The sequence below is a fragment of the Myotis myotis genome, unplaced genomic scaffold, assembly GCF_014108235.1.
Source record: "Myotis myotis isolate mMyoMyo1 unplaced genomic scaffold, mMyoMyo1.p scaffold_m19_p_8, whole genome shotgun sequence".
Taxonomy (NCBI): domain Eukaryota; kingdom Metazoa; phylum Chordata; class Mammalia; order Chiroptera; family Vespertilionidae; genus Myotis; species Myotis myotis.
The window spans coordinates 44,443,297-44,468,619 of NW_023416390.1; the positions used below are offsets into that span (position 1 = coordinate 44,443,297).

A 25,323-nucleotide genomic window follows, 5' to 3' on the forward strand; every position below is an offset into this window, starting at 1 on the left:
GCTCATTGGCCCCTACATAAAGACAATAAAGACAACTATTTAGGTTATTTTTCATTTTGAGTGTCAGAAAAAGTTTAGCTATTTCTATAATTGAACTGACCCTGTTTCCTTTGTTGTTCAGACTGCCAGCAAGCTAACTTTTATTTTTATTTTCCTATTGTATTGTGCCATTTGTGTAATATGCCTCAGATTATGACAAGCAATACATAATGCTGTCCTTCCAGGGAGACTTCTTTAATACTTTTAAAATAATTAAAAATTCACCTAAATTGTGGTCTGTCTCATATGTTTACTAATAAGACATAATGCACCTTCTTCTCATTTCTTGCTAATATTGTTCATTTGAATTTGGCACTATATAATAAAACATCAGTTGTATGTCAAGAAAACTTAAGTATTATTTTAAATACTTATGTTTTTAACTGCAGTAATATGTATATGCTTTATTATTAATGAATTCTACATTGAGATACAAAGAGCTTAATTATTTTGAAGAAATTATGTTTTAAAACTTTTTGTAATCTGTAATGAGAATATTTTGGTCTTTGGTATATAGAATGATCTGTAGTCACTATTTCTCCATCAAACTCAAACCATCTTTTGATTGCTATGGTACCTCTGTGTAAAATAATGATACTTTATGTTTGAAAACATCTCATTTTGGGAACATAATCTAATTGGTAATTTTAATTAATTTAATTAATAATTTATTTATGAATTTATTTATTGTTTATGGGTATGTCATTGCTTTCTGTTTGTAATATTTCTTAGTATTTGTTCATTTTTGCAATGCTGTTCTTTATCTGGTAATTTGAGTAAATCCCAGTTGAATTATGTTGCCACATTATGTCTTCAAAAGGGCATAAAGTCAGTACACATGCTTCAGTAATATCTGGTTGTTTTACCCTTATGTTTCCAGTTGGCAATTTGAAATTATGGCTTCAACTGCACTTTAAATATGTGATAATAGCATGTGTTTCTAATAAGGGCCAGCACCATTTTGTTCAGAGAGTGTGAATGGTTGTCACTCATATATGACAAATGCACCTTCATCTGCTTCTTTGATAGCCCCCTAAAAACCATACCCTCAAATCAGGCCGATGAAATTAGCTGCTGTGTAAATTGTGTGTCTGAGTGGTTCATTATCTAATCACCGTCAGAACCACAGTGATAAAGTAGATTGAAGCAGGGAAGAGGTCTGCCAGATGATTTTGCCCCCCTCCCTCAAATCCGGTTTCCCTTGGAAACCCTAATAGTGTTAGAACTTCAGGCTCTCATGCCTGGAATTCAGTACCTTAATGTACCAAACCTGAAAATACCAGTAGTTCTGGAGCATAATTTTCTTTCTGTAAAGATCATAATTTTATTTGTTTCAGTCAGTTTTTGAAATGTTGAAGCTCTTGAATTACTGTTTTGTTGCTAGTGCCCTAAATATTACTAAATAGGAAAAGAAATGCTATATCTTACTTGCAAGAATTCAGATTAATTTGTATAATTATTAACCTTATAGGGGTTTTTATTCTAATAATAACCTTCTGGATTTTAAAAAGTTATTATTGAATTTCTTCCTTTTAATTGATTTTAGGTGCTTTTGAAGATGATGACATCACACATGTTGAAGGAAGTGTAGATCCTATTCGAGATATAAAAATAAAAAAAAAAGAGCTTCAGCTTAAAGATGAAGAAATGATTGGGCCCATTATAGATAAACTAGAAAAAGTGGCTGTGAGAGGAGGGGATAAAAAACTAAAACCTGAATATGTAAGTAAAAATTTATAGCTTTAGATACTTAAGTTCATTTTTCTTGGTTAAAATTTTAAAATAGAGCATATAAAATATCTAATATCGGTATGGGATTTTAGAAAAGGATCTTTTTTGTTAAAAAATTATTGAGAAACTTTATTTTCTTTTGGCAACAAAGTATTATGATGACAGACTATTTAAGGTTTCATAAAAAAAAAGTCATATTTAGCTGTAATCTTGAGTGTTTATGTGGTTGCTATGTGTATCTTCAAAGTGTTAGTGATAGAGAAGTGTGGTCGTTGTAGTTATAACATTTTTGAAGAAATTATTGAAAATCACCTAGAAGGAAATACTGTGATAAAAGAGACTTAGGAAGGTAGAGTTATGAATGCTTTTCCCTTAAATGTTTTTATACTTTGATTTCATTGCTTTATAAAAATAAACTTGGGGAAATGAACCCCAAAGTTAAAACTATTTATTAAATGTAGCAGACTATTTGAAAATGCAGGAACCAGGAATGTGATTAGACGTTATTGTAGTTCATTATTTGAGTTTATATCATATACTGCCAAAGCTAGGAATGGCTTATAAAATTATCAAAATAAAAATGACAGGTTGCTTAATTTGATGTGGTAATACCAATATGGGAGTCAGACTATGGTAGGACTACTTAATGGCTCCTGGAGAAACAGTTATCATAGTAATTATTCTCAGCATAAGTGAGGGTTTGTTTTTTTTTTGACAATGATACTCCTAGGCCAGTGGGAAGGATTGAGGTAGGGTCTCCTTTTTCTTAAATGGGGATGAGAAGCATGAGAATCCATATATATAAAAGGCTAATATGCAAAGTGTCCCCTCTGGAGTTCGACCGGAGTTTGATCACTCACTATGACATGCATTGACCACCAGGGGGCGACACAGAGCGAAGGAAGGCCCTGGCTGGCAGCCGGAAGGCCCTGATCACTGGCCAGACCTAGGGACCCTACCCATGCATTAGTTTCATGCACCAGGCCTCTAGTGTAAGCATAATTGACCAAGATTAATTATAACACTGCATAAGATATTTTACTTTCTTGGTTTATAGTAATTATTTTAAGCAAATCATGTGTTTAATCATAGTACATTTGTAATATAGCACTTTGATCTCCTTGTAGGAAATGGTGTTAACATTAGCCACTCTTAAACATTTATGAGTGAAATTCAGTTATAGCAGAGTAAAAGTGATTATTCTTAAGCAGAACATATTAGATTTCATTACAGATTGTTAGCTTGCCCCTTCCTTGTTAAAATTTGTGGGAAGTCCTTTTCCTGGAGTGTTTCAAATCAGGATCTAAGGATATAGGACTTTTTCTCTATTTTTCTCTTGGTAACAAGATTTGGAAGGAAGATATACTAAATATCGAGGTAATTCATGTAAGTGGATATTTATAGAAGAACTGATTTATGGTAAAGGAAAATGCATTGATGAAAATTAAAAAACCTATTACTAATAATTGTGTATTGTGAGCAGTTTTAAAAATTGCTTGTTTTAAACATCCATAAGGTTTTAGGGAAAAATATTTCACTTCTTGTTTGATAATACATCATGTGAACAAATAGGTATGATCTGCTAGACAGAAATCTTGAGTCACTGAATCTCAGAAGAGTTATTGTATTTTATAATTGGGGACTTTTAGTTGTAAGGAACAGAGACTCAGCTCAGACTGTTTTAATAAATGAATTTTTATTTTTAAAACACAAGGTTAGAAGGGAAATGGAAATGCAAAAATATTCAAGAACAGGAAGTATGGTATAATCAGGCCTTTTGGAGTTGAATTCTAAATCATCCCAGGACAGCACTGTGTGTTTCTCTGGCAGTGCTCTGCCATTCATCTGCTGTTTTATATATTGCTTTTGTTCCTGATTTCTGCGTCATCGTTACTTCTGCTTGCTTAGAGTTGGCTTATTTATCATGTCGAGGTGTGTGTGTGTGTGTGTGTGTGTGTGTGTGTGTGTGTGTGTGTTTACGAGACCACTCCATAGTTTAAGTGCCCACTAGTTCTGGCCAGGAGACTATGTGGACTGAGTCAGATTCCTTTAGGAGAATACTAGGAGTAAAGCACCATGTTAGATAATGTACTTAATATACTGTGTAAAATGAGCAGCTGTACATTGTAAGTCCTCAGTGCTCAGTGTTATTTGAGGACAGCAGTTCAGAAGTGCAACACTGTTTAAGACTTCCAGGATAATACAAAAGAATGCATTGTGTTTGAGGCAAGTGTCACAAAAATTAGACTCATTTGAGGCCAGACTACTTTAGATCCATCTATGCATGTACATGCTAAGGGAAATTAACTCATATAAGAACTGATGCTATGGTGCATACATTAAAGGCATACTTTTCTGGATATTCCCTCCTGTCTACTTTTTCTTTGCCTATAGCCAACCAAACACAGATGGAGAAAATTAAAAATAAGTTGTTAGTATCCCCATAAACTCATTATTACCTACCTTTTCTGTATTTTGAGCTGGAGGTCTTGCTGCCAGTTTTCTAATCTGAATGCGTTGTTGGCTGTGCTGTGTTAAAGCCACCCAGCCAGCACAGGTCAGCTCATCTGAGTGCCACCATCAGGTATTAGTGTAACGGGTTTAGCTAGAGGAAAGTATCAGGCTTGGAGGCTGTAATTATCACAGAATAAGAGTGAGTCACCTTGATAAAATGCCAAGTCTATCCATTTAGCCATCAAATTTTAGGATTACAGATGGTGGGCAGAGAATAGATGAAGTCCTTCCTTTACCCTCACCCTGTTAATACACCCTTATTTTTTTTCCTATTCTAAAGATGATATACTGGTTTAAAAACACACACAGCATTGTGGTTTTTAAAAAGAAGGCAGAAAAGGAGAGTCCTCTGGAATCCAGTCTTCTAGAGATTTCTGTTGTTGACAGTTTGATATGACTCCTATCCAGTTTCATTATTTGAGTACATATACTTATATTTATTATATACCAGATGCCTGGTGCATGAAATTCATGCATGGGGGAGGGGAGTCCCTCAGCCCGGCCTGCCCCCCCTCACAGTCTGGGAGCCCTCGCGGGCCTAAGCTTCAGTCTGGCCTCCCTCTGCAGGAGGCGACTGGCCGATCAGGTGTATAGATACTTTCTGGAGGCAGCACAGACTCCTTCTTTATTACTTTCCTCTGTGGTTGGAGAACAGGGGACTAAAAGGTGGAGACAGAACTGTGGCCGGGCCTGGGGCTTTTGTAGGCAGCGGAAAGAGGGAAAGGGCTGGGGAAAGTCTAGACACGTTTCCTTCAATTATCCTCCCTTCTACTGGGCCCCTCCCTCCGTTTTTTCCTTCTCATGGTGGATGTTCGGGCCTCTGACTGACGGGAGCCCAGCAAAGGTGGTATTCAGCCCCCTCACTTCTCATCTGAATGTACAGCCGCCTCGCTTTCCAAGCAGGGCTGTTTTCAAGTGACTAAAGCGCTGGGAATCCACAGCTCCTGGCCTCTCCCCTCTTGGTTTCCTGCTTTGGTTGCAAAGTTCCCAGAGACACCGAAGCAGCTCTGTCCCGGTAGTTCTGCACCGGCCCCTGCCCCGGCCCCACCAGGCACTCTTCCTGAGTCTCCAGGTTCACAGTCTGCGCTCGGGAAGGGCTCTTGGAGCCCATTCCCCCAGACAGGTAGGGCAGGGGGGCTAGAGCTGGAGGAAGATGGCAGAGTAACAATTGGTATGAACTGGCGCCTTCTCAGACAGACTTCCTAAGCTCATGCCAGGCCCCTTCCTGGTGCCGGGAGGACCCCAGCTGAGGTCCCCTCCCTGTACCCAGTGCCAGTGCCCTCTGGGGTGGGAGCAGCTCGCCCACGACGCTCTGGTCCCTGCCAGCCAGGCAGGCAGCGATGTAGGCAGTGTGGCCTAGGGTGCTGGCGGCTGTGAGCCTCCTCTCCCCGCCTGAAGCACGGGGCAGGGTCCGTAGCTGGGCTGCGGAGGCAGGTGTGGGGCCTGGGCAGGGCACCAGCGGGGCGCTAGCAAGCTTGGCAGTCTCTGCACGCCTACTCCCACTCCACCTCGCAGCCGCCCCTGGGAGCTGTGCATGAAGATGCTGCTGAGCCACCATCAGGCCCAGGACCTGGGGGGCTGGGGTGGCGTCAGGCTCCCGCTGGACCTGTCAAAGCCAGACTTGGGCTTGGCTGGTCACTCCGTCCTGCCCACCATTCCTCTGGAGCAGCCTCCGCCTCGGAGGCAGCTCGGTTAGCGCTGGGCAGCCCTGCGCGGGCCTGTGCTGGGGGCGGAAGTCCCCGCCCCCATTCCCGCCCACTAGCTTCTGCCTGGACGTGCCTTGGACATCGTCATGGACAAATTAGCATATTACCTCTTTATTATATAGGATAGTTTCAAAACCACAAATGGAATCATATTATGTGTTCTGCCATAAATAGTAATATTTAATGTCTATTGAGTATTTACTGTGGCAGCTACTTTACATGTATTTTCTCATTTAATTCTCATAATCACCATATTTTAAATTGGGGTTATTACAAGTTTTATAGAAACAAGTAGCAGCCCCAAAGTTTCACAGCTAGAAAGTGGCAGAGCCAGGGCTTATACCCAAATCTGTTTGATGATAGAATCCATATTCTTAAACTTATTCCATTTTTCTGAACTTACTTTTTTCACTAAGCAATGTATTTTGGACATTTTCCCATGTGAATGTAATACAGATATATCTTGTCTTAATAGATGGAAACTGTTCTTAGAATATTCCATAATTTATTAGCAAATCTCCAATTTATGGGGTTTTAGGTTGTTTCTATCTTTTAAAAAATTGATGAGAGAGAGAGAGAGAGAGAGAGAGAGAGAGAGAGAGAGAGAGAAACGTTGTTTTGTTGTTCCACTTATTTTATACATCCATTGGTTGCTTCTTGTGTGTGTTGTGACTGGCAATTGAACCCACAACCTTGACAAATCAAGATGATGCTCTAATGAGCTGAGCTACCCAGCCCAGGGCAAAGGTTGTCTCTAATCTGTACTTCTCTTTTGGTGCTAGTATCACACTGTTCTAATTACTATAGCTTTGTGGTTTATTTTAATATATAGTAAAGCAGGACACAGTTTTCTCTCTAAACATTTTTATAGTCTCAAGCAAGTCATTCTTTCAGAATAATGATATATTCAATTTGTAATGTTCTCCAACATCCCGATTGGGATTTAACTGGAATTATGTTAGATAAATGTAGAATTTTTATCTGCACAGTGTTGATCAGAATAGATGAAAATTGAGTGCAGGGTTTGGCTGAAGCAAGTTTTAGGTCAGTGTCTGAACCTCAGGTCTGGGAGTCCATGGACCTGGAACATTTACTTTATTGGCTGTTGTTGCATTTGAGTATTGCCACAGAATCACTCACAACATTTGTTCTTGATTTTTTGGATAATAAATCCCTTTTACAAGCATTTGGAAGAAATGTGCTATCATCCTTCCAAGGCACATAAATAGAGAACTTTAAATACAGTTTTAGCCCTAGTTGGTTTGGCTCAGTGGATAGAGCATTGGCCTGTGGACTGAAGGGTCCCAGGTTTGATTCCCGTCAAGGGGCACAAGCCCATGTTGTGGGCTCAATCCCCAGCAGGGGTGTATAGGAGGCAGCCAATCAATGATTCTCTCGTTTCTGTCTCTCTCTCCCTCTCCTTTCCTCTTTGAAATCAATAAAAAATATATTTAAAAAATACAACTTCAGGGTGTGACTCCTGATAACTGTAGATTACAGATGAATAATTTCTGCTGTAATGGAAACTGAAGAATATCAAAATAGAGAAGATTAATAATTACTCTTGAAAAGTCTAGTAAATAACAGTTATATTATTTTATGCAGAGAAAAATATTATTTTTGTGATACATGGATTGACAGATTGTACCCAAAAAGTAAGAATATCGAATTTCTCTGATGACTTTGGAATGAGAATGAAGACTTTGAATAACAACTTTGGGAATTGCTAGGCTAAACAAGGAGCAATTAGGAAGGCAGTAAGGAAGACAAAAAGGCCAAGTGATAGGACCGAACTTAAATTTTGCGTCACTTAGACCTGAATTTTAGTCTCAGCTATGCCACTTGCTAGCTATGGGAATTTAGGCAAGTCACACATCCTCCCTGATGCTATTAACAACAATATAAAATGCATAAAACATAGAGCATTTATAAAGTGAAATACGAGGTTCTCGGTAAGAAGAGTCAAAGTAGAAGAGCAAGGTATCAGAGGTGTGTTTGTATTAAGTTTCTTTGCAGTTAAAAGATAGTTCAACAAAAGCTAGATAATTCTTGTAGAATGTTAAGACTAGAAACCTGAATTGAGTTTTCACTGAGAAAGCCAATATTGTTGGTAAGCTTCAGTTATTTGGAAAAAAGGACTACTGAACAATTGTTCATTTGTGGAAGATGTATACTTATTTGCTTTAAAGGAGTACCCAAAGAAATATAATGCCATTTTGCAGATCCCTAGCATTTAATCTTTCAACAATCATAATAACAATGGCCACAATTCACATTAACTGAGAACTTATTCTGTGCCCAAAACTGCACTAAACACCTTATATGCATTATCTCTTTTGATCATCACAGCAACCCCCAGGAGGATAGATAGTATCCTCATATGAATTTTATCAATGAAGTAATAGGTCACAGACTTGGTGAGTGGTAGACCTAGGATTTATTTCCACACTTATCATTAAGTTGTTAACTCTAGAAATAGTATACTCACATCACTGCAATGTAACCAAAAAGTTCAAATGACCAGGAATTTTTGCATAATCTCCATCATGTACATTTTGATGTACATTTATTTTGAAAATGAGGAATTTGCTACAGTTATCAAAACAGTCATCCTATATCTGTATTTTTACATCACAATATTACTAAAGAAATACAAAACCCTAAAATAACTTCTGAGTTGTCAAGCATTAAAGTGTTTTATGTACTTATTGTATTCTAATTTGTTAAAAGTAAGTTAGGTATGTACTAGATTATTTTTTCAGTTAACGAAATTCACTGAACTGGAACCCTTTCTTGTTCTAACCATAATTTTATATATACAAGCATAAGAAAAAAATTCAGTCAATCCATTAAGTATTATATACAAATAAGTCCAAATGTTGTGTGTGTTTTTTCATCTAATTAGAAGTTTTTAAACAAGGAACATAATATCTTTAAATTTCTTGCTAAAATTAAAATTAATTTTTACTTAAAGTAAGAAAAACAACGCATTGCAACTGTACCATATAATGATCACTTATGTAACATAATCTTATCTGATCAATCTATGTTTTGTCTTTAGTGAAACTGACATCTTTTACTAATCTGTCTTTTCCTGGCTATTAAATATTTTGTGGGAATAATTAAGAGAGAACTGAGTACAAAATAAAATATCTTAAATTTTAAGGTATTTTTATTTTCAACTGTTCAAAGATGGTAACAAATTTTCTAAAAAGATTTCAATGTGGCTTTAATTAATACACTATTTGGGAACTTTAATTATGAGTTAATTCTCTTTAAAATTTGAGTGCTTCTAATTTATAATACAGTATTTAGGTGTAGGGGGGGGGTGGCGCGTGCCAAAATGCATTTCTATGTCTGAAGTGATGGTCTAGTTAATTTAAAATGAGAGAGATATACTGGAATTCCTTCACTAGCATACAGCATTTATTGAATCCCATTCATTTTGTAAAAACGTTTATAGTTACAAAAGTATTTTACACTTTTTATATGATTAAAATTTAATTTCCTTCTTTATTTTTGGTTTGGCTTTCTTTTGTCTATTTTATTCTTTTCTTTCTTTAATTGAAAAAAGAAAACTAATGAAACCAAATATAAGATGGCACCACTGTTTCTTCTTTTGTATAATCTTGTTGCGTATCTCTACATAAGCTGTTCTGGCCACTCATCATAGTAACCAGCTGGGCCATTTCACCTGCTGGAGCCATTAAAGAGGACTCTCTCCCCCTAGATTAATCCCCTCCGACATTAGTTTTTTACACTGACAACTGGAGCAGGCATTCAGAATTTGCAGGTGGCCAGTGTGACGCACATAATTGCCTACAATTTTAGGCAATGAATAAAAATGGTCTACATTACTTGTCAAAGGTTGTATATGCAGTGCCAAGTGAGATCTATGGGAAGCCTTTTAGGGTTTAAAGAACAGTTAATAGCAAGGCTGCACAGGGCTTTTTTAATCATAATGCATTTGTAATATAGCACTTTGATCTTCTCCTTGTAGGAAATGGTGTTACATTAGCCACTTTTAAACATTTATGAGTGAAATTCAGTTATAGAAGAGTAAAAGTGATTATTCTTAAGCAGAGCATGTTAGATTTCATTAAAAGTTTTTAGCTTGCCCCTTCCTTGTTAAAATCTGTAGGAAGTCCTTTTCCTGGAGTGTTTCAAATCAGGATCTAAGGATATAGGACTTTTCCTTATTTTTTTCTGTTGTTAACAGCAAGATTTGGAAGGAAGATGTACTAATATTGAGGTAATTTATATAAGTGGATATTTATAGAAGAATGACTGATTTATAGTAAAGGAAAATGCATTGATGAAAATTAAAAAAACTATTACTAATTATTGTGTATTACAAACAATTTTTAAAATTGCATGTTTTAAACATCCATAAATTATCTTTAACAACAACAAAAAACAGATGACTCTCAAATGCACTTCTTCTGGAAGAGCTAAGTTTGACCTTTCAGACCCTAGAGCCTTTTATTAACACCTGCCTGTGAGGGGAACCTTGCCACACGCAGCTTTTAGATTCAGAACCACAAAACTGATGAGGAAAGGCTTGAAGGGTTCAGTTTGTGTCACTTGCTGTTTGCCGTTTCCATTTCACAGATGATTAATCTTTCTGTGAAGAAAGGCCAGAGAAACAAAGCACATTGGGCTCTTCCTGCAGTTACTCCTTCTGAATGCACACTAGCTTGCTAACTAAAAGGCCTTTAGATTTCCAGCAGAGAGAGATGTTCTGAAAGTGAATGCAGCTGGTTGGAGGTCACCAGTGCAGGGCTCTTGCCATTGTGTAATGGAGGCTTTGGCAGGTTGGAGGGGGATTGTTGGAGTGGGGACAGGAGAAGTGGGCAGGGAGAAGGTGTTGGCAAAAAATTAATTCATATTAAAAAGGGCTATCAATAATAGATTCAAGTTCATCTATTTGTTTGGTTTTCTTTTTAAGGAAGAAATTATAATTCAGTCTCTCTCTAGTGTTCCCCCCACACACACACAATTTCCTAGTAGTATGTTTATCTTGAAAGTGGCATCACTTGGTAATGTTGAAATATTACTGTCTTTAATAGTTGAATTGTCTTAAACATTTTAAGACCTTTACTAATTTTGCTAGTATTTCACATTTTATATATTAATATTTTAATGCCACAATTGTTATTTAGTTTTATAATAAGATACTGAAAATAATTATCCGTGTGTCTTAGTTCCCCCTTTAATTTTAGTATTGAGTTGGATTTTAATCTAAATGCTTAGTATTCATCTTGTATTTACTATTTTTCTCAATTGTGTATAGGACATAATGTGCAAAGTCAAATCCTGGGTTATAGATCAAAAGAAACCTGTTCGCTTCTATCATGATTGGAATGACAAAGAGGTAAGTTATAAATATTATGCCATTTATTATTGCCGTTGCTTTGATTTCTTAGAGAACAAATTAGAGTTGTCATTATTTTATACTAATTATTATATCTAGTTACACTATAGTTCTGTCAATGATTGCTTATTCCCAGGCTTGTTAATTCTTTTCCCCTGTTCCTGATATTTCATAATAATTAATCTTTTAGAAACAAGATTTATAAAAATGCAAAAGGCTACTTGTTTAAACAGTTAAATAGTTACTCAAGTTTTAAAAGGGGTTATTTTTCTGTTCTTCACTTTAGATTGAAGTGCTGAATAAGTACTTATTTCTGACTTCAAAACCAATGGTGTACTTGGTTAATCTTTCTGAAAAAGATTACATTAGAAAGAAAAACAAATGGTAAGTTTTTCCTCCCGAGGTATCCAGACATATCTGTATACAAACACATACATATGTATATACTGCTATGTTGGATTTTGATTTTTTTCCTCTTATTAAAAAACTTAAAATGGATGAGAAAGCTTTGCCTGGGTTTAAATTCTGAGATAAATATTTTAGTTGATTTACACTGAGAGAACTTAAAAAAACAACAACTAAATTAGGTAATATTGAATCATACATATTTACTTTTCAAATTTAAATTTAATAGACATTATTCGTTTTCTTTGCAAAATGAGGATAAATGTAGTTGGAGCAATAAAATTTTTTAAGCTAGGAATTTCTAGCTGTGTTGATATGTGACTTTAAAATATCTACTTGGGATTACAGTTTGACATAAATTTTAAAATCCAGATTGAATGCTTTAAAAAAGTTGTTTTTAATTTAGAATAAAAACAACTGTGGGGCAGAGGGAAGACCAATATCTGTTTCAAATACTTTAAAAGTGTGGCAAAGTTAAAAACTATGCATCCATGTATTGATTATAATTTTTGACATGGAACCAAAATGTACAAGGTTTCCTTTCATTCACTAATAACTTCAAAAAATCCATATTTTCATATAACATGTGGACATATACGCATTTGGCATAATATTTGCTTCGAATCGCCTCTCTGGACTCTCAGTATTTTATACTATTAAGTTATACAAACAAATCAAAACTGTCCACAGCAAAATATCTAAATTCCCCTAAAATATATTGTCTGTTTTTTCCTGTACTTCATTAAGTACTTAGATGCACATGGTTTCAATTTTCCATTAAAAATTCTCATTTCCATATGATATCAAAGAGTGAGAAGCTTTAAACTGAAAAATAAACATTCATAGACTGGAAGCCAAAACAATAATTAATGTCAGATGGTTAACTCCAATAAATCATTAGAATAAATTCTGTGAAATTGCTGCAACTAAAAATGCCCTGTTAATATTACTATAAGACATTTTGTGTTCCTGATAGAAAGTTGAATTTGACCTCTTTATTGGTAATATTCTAGAAAGCATAAACTTAACATGAACATTTCGTTCTCACTGGTCAGTGTCCTCCAATACATAAATGTAATCAGTTCCGTCTTGTTTCAAATTCTTATAAATTTGATGATTAGTGTGTCAAAAATTGTTACCTTTGGGAAAGAATTTTAAATTTATTACTTGACCTTAGTTAATAAATCTTCTCATTATGGTATAAATGATAAGGTTTCCTGAGGTTTCGTGAAACAATACTGACATCAAAGTATCCATGAAAAGGGATGAGTCAGTTTCCTTGCCCAAAGGGGCTTCTCACACCTGTATTTGGATGATTACAGGTAGAACTCCCTGGCTCTAATTGTATAGTAAATACTATTTCCCAGACCCTAATGGTAGACAGACTGCTTGGGAGACGCCAGTCTGTGATTTAGCTGTCGCCAGACACCCCATGTTTTTTGTGAGACCAGTTGTGATGATGATATGGTTATAGCCAATTGAAAAAGTAAACTAACTCCTGTCTAAAATAGCAAATTTTAATTTATAAAAATGTAGAGGTATGGATGATACTATTTATAAAACCAAATTTTAGATTTTATGTATAGTTAATGATCTGATTTGGGTTGTATGTAAGTTTGGGGGGTTGAGGGGGGGGTCAGCTCTTGTGGAAGTTAGTGTAATTGTAGCTGAAAGATCAAAGACTGGGTAACTGAGTGATGTTCCAGAAGAGAATTTACCACATAGCCATTTTCTGTACAGTTTCTGCCGCCTGCTGTTCCTATTTTCCCTCAAGCTAGCCATTGACTACCCCCTGTGCATCCCTGCTCGTAAAAAATGATTGAGGAAGTATTTGTCATGTATTTATGAGTGGGAAACATTGTGTGATAGGGAATGGCATCTACTGGAGCCAGAAAGATTGCCATTTGCCTTTCATTCACCCACTCTGCTACAGTTTTAAATCCTCTGTTTATGCAACATAGCCTTTGTATTAAAGTGCAGAATAAATTTTTATTATGAAGGATATGAACACTAGGATTTCATCATTTATAACACTGCAAGCAGATGTACATAGTTAAAATACATTTTCACTACTAAATCCTTTTAATTTTTGCTAGCATCTTGTGTGTTTTTTTATAATGTTTATATCTAAGCTTCACTTGCATTAGCTGCTCCCTTAGCAAAAGAAAAGGTTTTGCTTTTTAAGATTATTATGTAATGCTACTGAAGCAAATTAAGACTGATGCAGGAAGCAGCAATAAATATTTTCCTGGGTCTTTTAAGTCTAGAAAACTATTTCAAATGCTCAGGAAAGAGGAGATGGGGTTTGTGATTTTTGCCACCAGAGAAAGACTAAAACTGTATTTTAGTGTGTTCAGAAGTGATGAACAATTTAATTACTAAAGTTCACTTTAAATTTAAATGGAATGTTATTTTTCAATCCTAGAAAAGAGGGACACATTTTGAAAGATAAAATCTATTGTGTTAGTGAGTAGGTGTACTGACCCTTTGAAAGATGTAAAAACTGGAATGACTCCAAGCATCTATTCTCTGGTTTTAACATTGTTGAATTAGTCATTCTGTTGATTTATGATTAAGACCTATCCCCTGAAGAGAAGCTGACATGATAGCAGAGTTACAGTTGTGTTATGATCAGATGACAGTAATCAAGATGTAAGGGAATCCACAGAAAGAGGTTTTTTTTTTTTATTATTACAAATTACTGTTCTTTGAATGAATAAAACTATACAGAAGTAATTGTTTATTTTGTTGGTGTGAGCCAATGATTTTTGATCCCTTGAGGATTTCATTTTTTTTAAAAAAATCAGTTGTTACTTATATAATTAAGATGGTACTATATGCAGTATTAATTTTTATTTGAGATTGCTACTGAGTCATGGTGTCAAGCAGGTACAGGACATTAGAACTCTGAAACCTTTGCTTAATTAGGGTTTAAATTTCAATCTTTGCTGTTCTGTTAGTGGTATATTCCATCCAATTATGAAATCTGTAAAACAAACTAATTTTAGATATGGTAGTCCTCCTCTAAGGCTTAGCATCTGGATATCCATTCCAAGACCCCCAATGGATACCTGAAACTGCAGATAGTATCGAACCCTATATATACTGTTTTTACCCTATATATACATACTCTCTGATAAAGTTTAATTTATAAATCACATACTGTAATAAAAGTTATGTGAATGTAGTCTTTCTCTGAAAATATTTTATTGCACTGTACTCACCTTCTCACTTAAAGGAAGCACTTTACAGCTCCTTTTGACATATCTGAATTGACAGCATCACTAGTCTTGTGATTTGGAGCTATTATTAAGTAAAGTAAGGGTTACTTGAACACAAACTTTGCAATACTGAGGCAGTCGAACTGCCTGAGATGGTTACTAACTGAGATGGTTACTAAGTGACAATGAGCAGGTAGTGTATACAGCATGGAGGTACTGGACAAAGGGATGATACGTGTCCGGGGCAGGCAAGCAGGATAGTGTGAGATTTTTATCACACTACTCAGAGAAGTACACACTTTAAAACTTGTGAATGTTTTTTCTGGCATTTTTCCATTTAATATTTTTGCTTGGAGGTTTATTGATGCTAATTGAAACTGTGGAAAGCGAAACTGTGGATAAGGGGAACTATATATTTTGTACACCTATGTGGCTTCCAATTATGTTTCAACGTTGTATTCTCTTGCCCCCATCTTTCTTAAAAATTATTGATAAAGGATCATTTATTTTCTTATTTTTTAACTACATGATCTTACTCAACTGGAAAATATAACTGAGATATTTAGGTTTTGTATGTGTGTATAGTACACGTTTACATATGTCCTGGTGGGCTTGTGGTCACTGAATATTACCCTTTAACTAATATTACATAAGAGTCAATCTGAGTGTTGAAATTGATTCAGAATAGGTAGACAAATATTAGCAAAGTTAAACTGTTGTATAATCAGGGGCAGTGTGTCAGGCTCACCAAATGAAATTTTAAAAGAAAAAGGTTTCAGTCTCCCCATGTCCACTTTTCTGTTTTTGTTAGTTTTCCACATAATTGGTACATAATAACTAAAAATAGTTTGGTGATACTTTACATTATGTGCTGGATTAGGGGGAGAATTGTAGGATAAATCCAATATTTTCTTCATTTCTTGAACCGTTTATAAGAATTACAGGTACTATATCTCAGCAACTATGTGTAAAGGGGAAAGTATGTCCATTTTTTACCTAATTTTATATGTACATTTATCTATAGATATATACACATATATCTATAAATAAAAAACTATTTCTGTAAAATGATTTTAAAAAGTCATGAATTTCTGACAAGATTATTCATTGAAGCTAGAAATGTAATACATGCTGCTTTTTTATAAAATCACATTGTTATACATTTGATTTACCTGAAACAAATAAAATGGGAATGATTAACTATTCTTTTTTTGTTAATTATTTTTAAATAAATTACTTATTTTAGTTCCGGGGGCTTCATAAGTAGATTTGAAATTAGGTTCACTTTCATATAAAGTGTTCAGGATATTACATAAAGCAAGATTCACATGTATAAGATTTTTTAAATGTTTCATTTTAACATCCACTAGTCTGGCATAGTAAAAGTTCTGCAATACCCATGCAATGTTTCTTTGGGGTTATAATTTCTATTTTTTATCACTATGGTTCACAAAATTGGGGGAGGATGGGTTTGTGTTAGCTTCATGTTGACATACCTAATGTTAGGAAGGCTGTGGGAATACGTTATTTATTTATTTTTTTTATTGCTTAAAGTATTACAAAGGGTATTACATATGTGTCCATTTTATCCCCCCGCCCTAGACAGTCCCCTAGCCTCCCCTATCCCCCAGTGTCTTATGTCCATTGGTTATGCTTATATGCATGCATACAAGTCCTTTAGTTGATCTCTTACCCCCCTACCTCCTGCCCCCCAACCCTCCCCGGCCTTCCCGCTGCAGTTTGACAATCTGTTTGAGGCAGCTCTGCCTCTGTATGTATTATTGTTCAAAAGTTTATAATGGTCTCTATTATCCATGAATGAGTGAGATCATGTGGTATTTTTCCTTCATTGACTGGCTTATTTCACTTAGCATAATGCTCTCCAGTTCCATCCATGATGTTGCAAATGGTAAGAGTTCCTTCCTTTTTAGAGCAGCATAGTATTCCATCGTGTAGATGTACCACAGTTTTCTAATCCATTCATCTACTGATGGGCACTTAGGCTGTTTCCAGATCTTAGCTATGGTGAATTGTGCTGCTACGAACATAGGGGTGCATATAGCCTTTCTGATTGGTGTTTCTGGTTTCTTGGGATATATTCCTAGAAGTGGGATCACAGGGTCAAATGGGAGTTACATTTTCAGTTTTTTAAGGAAACTCCATACTGTCTTCCATAGTGGCTGCACCAGTCTGCATTCCCACCAGCAGTGCACAAGTGTTCCTTTCTCTCCACATCCTCTCCAGCACCTGTCGTTTGTTGATTTGTTGATGATAGCCAGTCTGACAGGTGTGAGATGGTACCTCATTGTTGTTTTGATTTGCATCTCTCGGATGATTAGTGACTTTGAGCATGTTTTCATATGTCTCTTGGCTTTCTGAATGTCCTCTTTTGAAAGGTGTCTATTTAGGTCCTTTGCCCATTTTTTGATTGGATTGTTTATCTTCCTTTTGTTAAGTTGTATGAGTTCCCTATAAATTTTGGAGATTAGGCCCTTATCAGATATGACTTTGGCAAATATGTTTTCCCACACAGTGGGTTTTCTCGTTGTTTTGTTGATGGTTTCTTTTGCTGTGCAGAAGCTTTTTATTTTGATGTAGTCCCATTTGTTCATTTTTTCTTTAGTTTCAAGTGCCCTAGGAGCTGTATCAGTGAAGAAATTGCTTCGGCATATGTCTGAGATTTTGTTGCCTTTGGATTCTTCTAGAATTTTTATGGTTTCCTGTTGTACATTTAAGTCCTTTATCCATTTTGAGTTTATTTTTGTGTATGGTGTAAGTTGGTGGTCTAGTTTCATTTTCTTGCATATATCTGTCCAATTTTCCCAACACCATTTATTGAAGAGACTATCTTGGCTCCATTGTATGTTCTTGCCTCCTTTGTCAAATATTAATTGAGCATATTGGTTCGGGCCGGGAATACGTTATTAATTCTGAGTGTGTTCCACCTACTTGAAATCTATATATATATATATATAAAAGCCTAAGCAACCGTTCAACCGTTCGACCAGTAGCTATGATGTGCACTAACCACCAGGGGGAAGATGCTCAACACACAGGCATGGAAACATGGAACAGACTGATGAATCTCAGAGGGAAGGGGGTGGGCGGAGGGCGGGAAGAGATTAACCAAGGATCTTATATGCATACTAGAGGCCTGGTGCGCGGATTCACCATCCCTCCCTATCATGCAGTGAAAATTTACATAGAGCTTTTGACTCCCCCCAAATTTAACTATAGTCACTCCTCAGTATCCATGGGGGATTGCTTCCAGGATGCCTGCAGATGCTCAAATCCCTTAAATAGAATGGTGTAGAATAATGCATACAGTTGGACCTCCATACCCATGGATTTCCCAACCTCAAATCAAAAATACTGTTTTCAATCCATAGTTTGTTGAATCTGTGAATAGGAAACCAAAGGATATGAAGGGCTGACTGTATATTTACTGAAAATAATCCACATATAAGTGGACCTGTACAGTTCAAACCCATGTTCTAGGGTCAGTTGTATATTTACAACTGTAATTCCATGCTTTGAAACAGTTGTCCTCCAAGACAAAACAAGCAACTGAGAGTCATCTCTATTGTGCAGTAGCAGTAACAATAAGACTTCCTTGACACCACCATCTTCCACGTGACTTTGCCCCGTCTCGCTCTCAGATTTGGCCCTATGACTTTACCACTTGCAACTTAGAGGATTTTATCGTCACTCCTTGACTTTCATTAGAGTACATCATTCTTTAATTGTTACAATAGCATAATTTTATGAAACAGATGTGTATTAATTAAAAAGCCTTTTAAAACAGTTAAATTGTGATCTCCTGCATCTGTTTCTGTATTTTTTAGTTTACATATGTATGTTAGAGGTGAGGCAGTGAAGGTCAGTAAAGAATTAAAGGAGATCACTTCTAAGGTTTCGTTCCAGTGCTAGAATTTTGTGATTTTAATGAATTGGATTATAACAATTTCATAAAAAGATGTCCATGCATATATTTTAGTACCTCCTCAAACCTCATATATAAGTTCGTCATGATAGGTTTTGTTTTTCTAACTGTGGAACTATACAGTATATTCCCAAGGTTGCAAATTCCCAATTTATGAGCAGCTTCTCCGGGCTGGCTTGGAGATAAGACCTGGTTTTTCCCTCTACTCTTATTTCCTCTCTCATATCTCTACCCCTTGAAAATAAGTCTTTTCTGGATCTCAGTATGATTTCCTATTTCCTCATAGTGGACCCAGCTGTTGCTCTGGCTGGATTGAGAGCAAAGTGGAAATAAACCTATTTGTGGCATTGGCATATCTATAGTTCACAGTAGTTACATTACTCAAACTGTTGTATTTCCTTATTCTAACTGAACTAGAAAGCATTGCCCTATCAGAAACATTAGCTTATGAAACACCCTTGAAAGGCTCTTTAATTCACAAGGTGGTAGAAACAGTGCGTTTGGGGTGAGACATATTTTGGTGACCGTTTTTGTCACCAATTTTTAAATTCTGCTTAAAAATACGTTCCAAAATAACTGACTAAGGAACTTTAAGTGCACCCTGTCTATAAGTTTGGGGCTGCACATTGGTTTTTTGTTCATTCTTTTTAATGTTTTATCAAGAAGAGAGATTAACATTCAAATTTATGTTCCTTATGAAGACATGAGCTCACTGAGGAGGTATGTACTATGCTTCCTTTTCCTTTTCTAAGCAAATAATCATTGATCCCTCTGTGTGTCATATATTGTTCTAGGTAGTGAACAGAAAAAGCCCCCCCCCCCCCAATAAGACATACAGTCTTATGGCATTATAAACGACCAACAACCAAATACTTAATATAGTGTCAGTAAGTAATTAGGATGATGAATGAAAATAAAGCAGGGTAAGGGGGTGCTATTTTAGTTAGGGTGGTCAAAGAAGGCCTTTGTGAAGTTAGGGAGTGCACTATGAGAGAATTTGAGGGAAGCTCAGTTCAGGGAGAGGGACCAGCAAACGCCAAGTCAAGTCCAATGGAGCATCAAAGAGAAGAAAATGTGAAGACACCCACTTGAAAAGAACTTGTAATTCTTATTCACATACATTGTGGTTAAATATATATTAAAACATATCCTAAATTTGTTCTACAATTTATTTTGGGAGTTTAAGAATGACTGTCATTTATTTTCTAGTTTGCTATAGTTAATCTTATATTTTGATTGCTGTGCTTTAAGCAACCTTTAAAGTCATATTTGTAATTATATAGATTTATTTTGAATTTCATTTTTTTTCATACTTGTCTAGCAACTTGCTGATCCACAGTATCACCCAAAGCATTTTTCTTTTCAAAATCCCTGATGGCCCAGTCTGTGTTGCTCAGTAGTTGAGTGTCAACCTATGAACCAGGAGGTCAGGACTCAATTCCTGGTCAGTGCACATGCCTGGGTTGTGGGCTTACTCCCAGGCAGTGGGTGTGCAAGAGGCAGCCAATCAATGATTCTCTTTCATTGTTGATGTTTTTCTCTTCCTCTCCCTTCTTCTCTGAAATCAATATATATATATATATATATTTTAAAAATCCCTTGATGTATGGCCTCAAAGAAGTAGATTGAACTGATACTAAGAATAATAATAACCTACATTTGTGAAAACTTTTCAGTGTTTCAATTTATATTACTTCATTGGATCTTCAGACAAATCCTGAGATGGTCCATTTGGCACCATATTATTTTGGCCATAAGTTGAATTTTTACTAAAATGAAGCATTTTCATCATTGGTTTAAGAGATCTGCATTTGAGCTTAGGAATGAGGTAAGCTAGCAGAGAGATAAATAAGAGTTGTGATATGCAGGATGTATTTTCATTGTTACAAATTGAACATAATTAAAGCATAGTGATTAATCACAAAAACAATATGTATTTATATAAGTGTTTTCCAATGGTCTTAGGCAACCCCTGTGAAAGGATTGTTCGACCCCCAAAGGGGTCACAACCCACAGGTTGAGAACCTTTGGTATAGATCCTGCACAGCACGAAGTAGTGCATGAAGTAGCAGGCAGCCGGGGAGAAGCCTGAGCCTGGGCTGGGCTCCTTGCAGCTCCCGCTCATCCTGGCGCAGCAGCCCTGACTCAGGCCAGGAGCGCAGGGGGAGTGTCTGTGGGAGAGGCTTGAGCTGCCGCAGCTGTGCTCCCCAGCTGTGAGCCACTGTCTGGCACTCGTCTGTCAGCTGAGCGGCCCTCCCACTGTGGGAGCACCTGACCACCAGGGGACAGCTCCTGTGTTGAGCTTCTGCCCTCTGGTTGTCAGTGAATGTCATAGCTACTGGCTGGTCGTCTGATCTTCTGGTCACTTATGCTTTTATATATATACTAGAGGCCTGGTGCACAAAAATTTGTGCTCTGGGGGGGGGGGGGTGGGAGTGGAGTGGGTGGGAAGGTCCCTCAGCCTGGCCTGTGCCCTCTCACAGTCTGGGACCCCTCGGGGGATGGCCATCTGCTGGCTGAGGCCTGCTCCCCAGAGGATTGGGCCTAAGCTGGCAATCAGACATCCCTCTGGCAGCCCGGCAGCCCTCGGGGGATGTCCACTTGCCAGCGGGGAACAGGCCTAAGCTGCAGTCGGACATCCTTAGCGCTGCTGAGGAGGCAGGAGAGACTCCCATCACCACCGCTGTACTGGCAGCCATCAGCCTTACTTATGGCTGAGCAGAGCTCCTCCATGTGGGAGCTTACTGACCACCAGAGGGCAGCTCCTGCATTGAGCGTCTACCCCCTGGTGGTCAGTGTGTGTCATAGTGACCAGTCATTCCCAGTCTTTCTGCTGTTAGGGTCAGTTTGCATATTACCCTTTTACTATATAGGATAGAGGCCTGGTGCACGGGTGGGGGCCAGCTGGTTTGCCCTGAATGGCATCCCGGATCAGGGTGAGGGTCCTGCTTGGGTGCCTGGCCAGCCTGGGTGAGGGGCTGATAGCTGTTTTCAGGCTGTCCGCACCCCCTTCAGGGTGGGGGTCCCCACTGGGGTGCCTGGCCAGCCTGGATGAGGGGCTGAGGGCTGTTTTCAGGCAGGCCAAGCCTGCAACTGAAGCTCCCAGTCTCTCCTTTTTTTCTTTTTTTTTTTTTTATTCTGGGATTTATTTACCTTCTGTAATTGAAACTTTGTTGAGGTTCCAGCTCCGAGGCTGGCTGGCTGAAAGCAGTTATCTGGGGTTTGTTTAGCTTCTATAATTGCAACATTGTTGCATCTGGAGCTCAGAGCTGGGCCACGGCAGGTGGGGAACCTTGGCTTCCTCCATCACTGGAGCAAGCAAGCCTCCTGTTCACTTCAGCTGCCTGGCTGCCGGCCGCCATCTTGGTTGGCAGTTAATTTGCATATCCTGCTGATTAGCCAATGGGAAGCGTAGTGGAGGTATGGTTAATTACCTTGTTTGTCTATTATTAGATAGGATATATAGATTGTTACCTTTTAAATTGTGCCATATTTCTTTTGTCCGTTCGCCCCTATCCTCTTATTTGAATGGCATTGATTTAGCTTTTCCTGTACCAAGCCAAAAGATTATATATATATATATATATATATATATATATATATATATATATATATGGCAAACCATCATGATTATTGAGTTCCTGCCAAGTGGCAGGCACCCTTGACCTTACAAATTAGTGAGATGTTAATAGAATAGATGAACCTCATATGAAAAGTTTACAGATATTTTTGAAACAGGTATTATCATGACCATTTTACAGAGAGGGCAGTTGGAGAAATCCAGAGTATGCCAAGTTCTTATAACAATCAAGTAGTAGAAATAGACACATTGACTTGAAAGTTTGTGCCTGTTCCACATATGACTGTACAAGCTATATTTGTGAATCTTTAGAAATCTTTGAAAATATTGCTTTCATTAATTTTTTTATTCTGCTACATTTTATCTCAGAAAATATCATCTCCACCAAATTGTTGTAGTTAATAAATGGAAACAGTTCTCAAGATGACAACTGTGTGCTTCTCTTAGGATAATAAGCTTCAGCTGCTGTCGTTTTTGCCTTGCCTTGTAATTTTGTTAACTATATAATATTGTTATAGCAATATATTTTAGCAGAACTTTAGCATCTATTTTTAAACATACATAAAAATTTTGGTGGAGTAAATACAGTGGCTCTTATTGAAACCAAAACCAAAAATTGCATCATGTTGCCAAATCTAAAGTAGTACTACAGAACCCCAGAAAACATAGCTACAACCACAGGTCAGTTTTTATATGTTAATATGATAAGTAGAATTTGACTTTTTTTTCCTGCTAGCATACCATAAATTTGTTAAGGATAATTCTTCACTGCTGGGGGTGAGGGAGTTGATGTGTAAAGGAACAAGGAAATGAGAAAACATCATGAGATAGGACAGTGGCAGGTAGTTCATGTGCCTAAAGTGTTGTTGTATTAGTGGGCAGTATCATCAACACTTACTGAACACTTAACTACATGCCAGTTACACTTAAGACTCCCAACAGCCTTTCAAGTAGGTGCCATTATTATTTTAAGGAATGCAAAGCAAGTATAGAGAGATTGAGAAACCTGACCAAGGTTCATAGCCAGTCAGTGGTGCCAAGATTCAAACCGAAGCATTTTAAAGCCACAGCTCATGCTTCTCACTACTATGTCATAGTACGTCAGCATTGGGCCACTGGGAATGCTGGAAAAGTATACAAGCCCTGAAAAATAGGTCATATACTAGCCATATTTCCTATGACTATGAATTTCATTTAAATAAGGTTTTATTGTTAAATAGTTAATGCACTATAAAATTTGAGATTAAAAATTCACTATAACATGATTAGCAAATGCCAACTTGAGGTAAATAAAATTTGTATTTAATCTGTACCTTTATTTTCATGGACTTGTCACTGAAAACTGTTTTCCAAACATGTTAAAATGTAATAGCCCTTTGTAGGGACGACAATTAAAATAGTTTCTATCTTTTCCCATAGAAAATTACATATTATCAATTCTTTTTTAAAATAAGTACTTTCTTCTACCACTTGGTTGTTTTTTTGTTGTTGTTTTCTTAAGTGAGAGAAAATATGACTATCAGCTTTTATTTTTTATTTTGTTATATATATTTTATTGATTTTACAGAGAGGAAGGGAGAGGGATAGAGAGTTAGAAACATCGATGAGAGAGAAACATCGATCAGCTGCCTCCTGCACACCCCATACTGGGGATGTGCCCGCAACCAAGGCACATGCCCTTGACCGGAATCGAACCTGGGACCTTTCAGTCCGCAGGCTGACGCTCTGTCCACTGAGCCAAACCCGTTAGGCTTGGTTGTTTTGTTTTTAACCATGTAGTAATTTGTTCCATTTCCTTGCATTTTCAGTAACTTGGCTTTGTTTTTGAGACCTTCTTGGGAGTAAGGAATTGTGCATGTACACATGTTTCTTTTTATTAGTTGAAATACAAAGATAATTTGTATAATACTCTGTTTAAGTACTGTATTGCAGTATAATGGTACATAGCAATATAACAGAAAGAACATTATATACACGTACATACAAGTCTTGGGCAAAATAATGGGCAAAATAATTTCTTGAGCATCTATTACATGCTGATTTGGGGGCACTTGTGTTCTTTTTTTTTTTTAATATATTTTATTGATTTTTTACAGAGAGGAAGGGAGAGGGATAGAGAGTTAGAAACATCGATGAGAGAGAAACATCAGTTAGCTGCCTCCTGCACACTCCCTGCTGGGGATGTGCTGCAACCAAGGTACATGCCCTTGCCCGGAATCGAATCTGGGACCCTTGAGTCCACAGGCCGATGCTCTATCCACTGAGCTAAACAGGTTAGGACACTTGTGTTCTTTATTTGATTTAACCCTCATCACAATGTTGGAAGGCAAATATCTACCCATTTACTCAGAGATATGAAGAAACCTCGTTAAACATTTTAGAGACTTCTTTTAACCCAAGCTTATGAGAGAAAATATAAAACATTTTATTGCATGTATAGCATGCTTTTCATGCAACAAAAAGTGCACAGAGTTTTACCAGTTAAAATTACACAGGAACCTATACCAGCTAGAGAGCAAACATAAATGCAATGTTTTATATAAACAGGATTCAAGATAGTTTGCTGATTTCCTTATAGTCATTGTTCCCTCACCTTTCAAATAGAATGATTTTCTTATAAATAATAAGAATTAAATATTTTACATATACCTAATGAAATTATTCTGTGGTAGAAATAAATCAATATATCTTAGAATTTAATTTTTATAATATGATGAAAAAAGCACATATATGACAGATCTATGGTTAGTGTCTGGCAGTTGTAATTCATAATAAATTCTCTTAACCAACAACCTAAGTCTTGCTTATAT

At 36.8% G+C, this 25,323-nt stretch overlaps 1 protein-coding gene across 8 annotated transcripts in view; it reads left to right on the top strand.

Moving 5' to 3' along the window:
- OLA1 (Obg like ATPase 1) overlaps positions 1-25,323 on the top strand; it is a 172,493-nt gene that overhangs the window by 104,541 nt on the left and 42,629 nt on the right. For all 8 annotated transcript variants that reach the window (XM_036319375.1, XM_036319379.1, XM_036319380.1 and 5 more), the window contains 3 exons: positions 1,586-1,761; positions 11,284-11,364; positions 11,651-11,748. In XM_036319375.1, the coding sequence (XP_036175268.1) occupies positions 1,586-1,761; positions 11,284-11,364; positions 11,651-11,748 (355 nt within the window). The remainder of the gene's footprint in view (positions 1-1,585; positions 1,762-11,283; positions 11,365-11,650; positions 11,749-25,323) is intronic.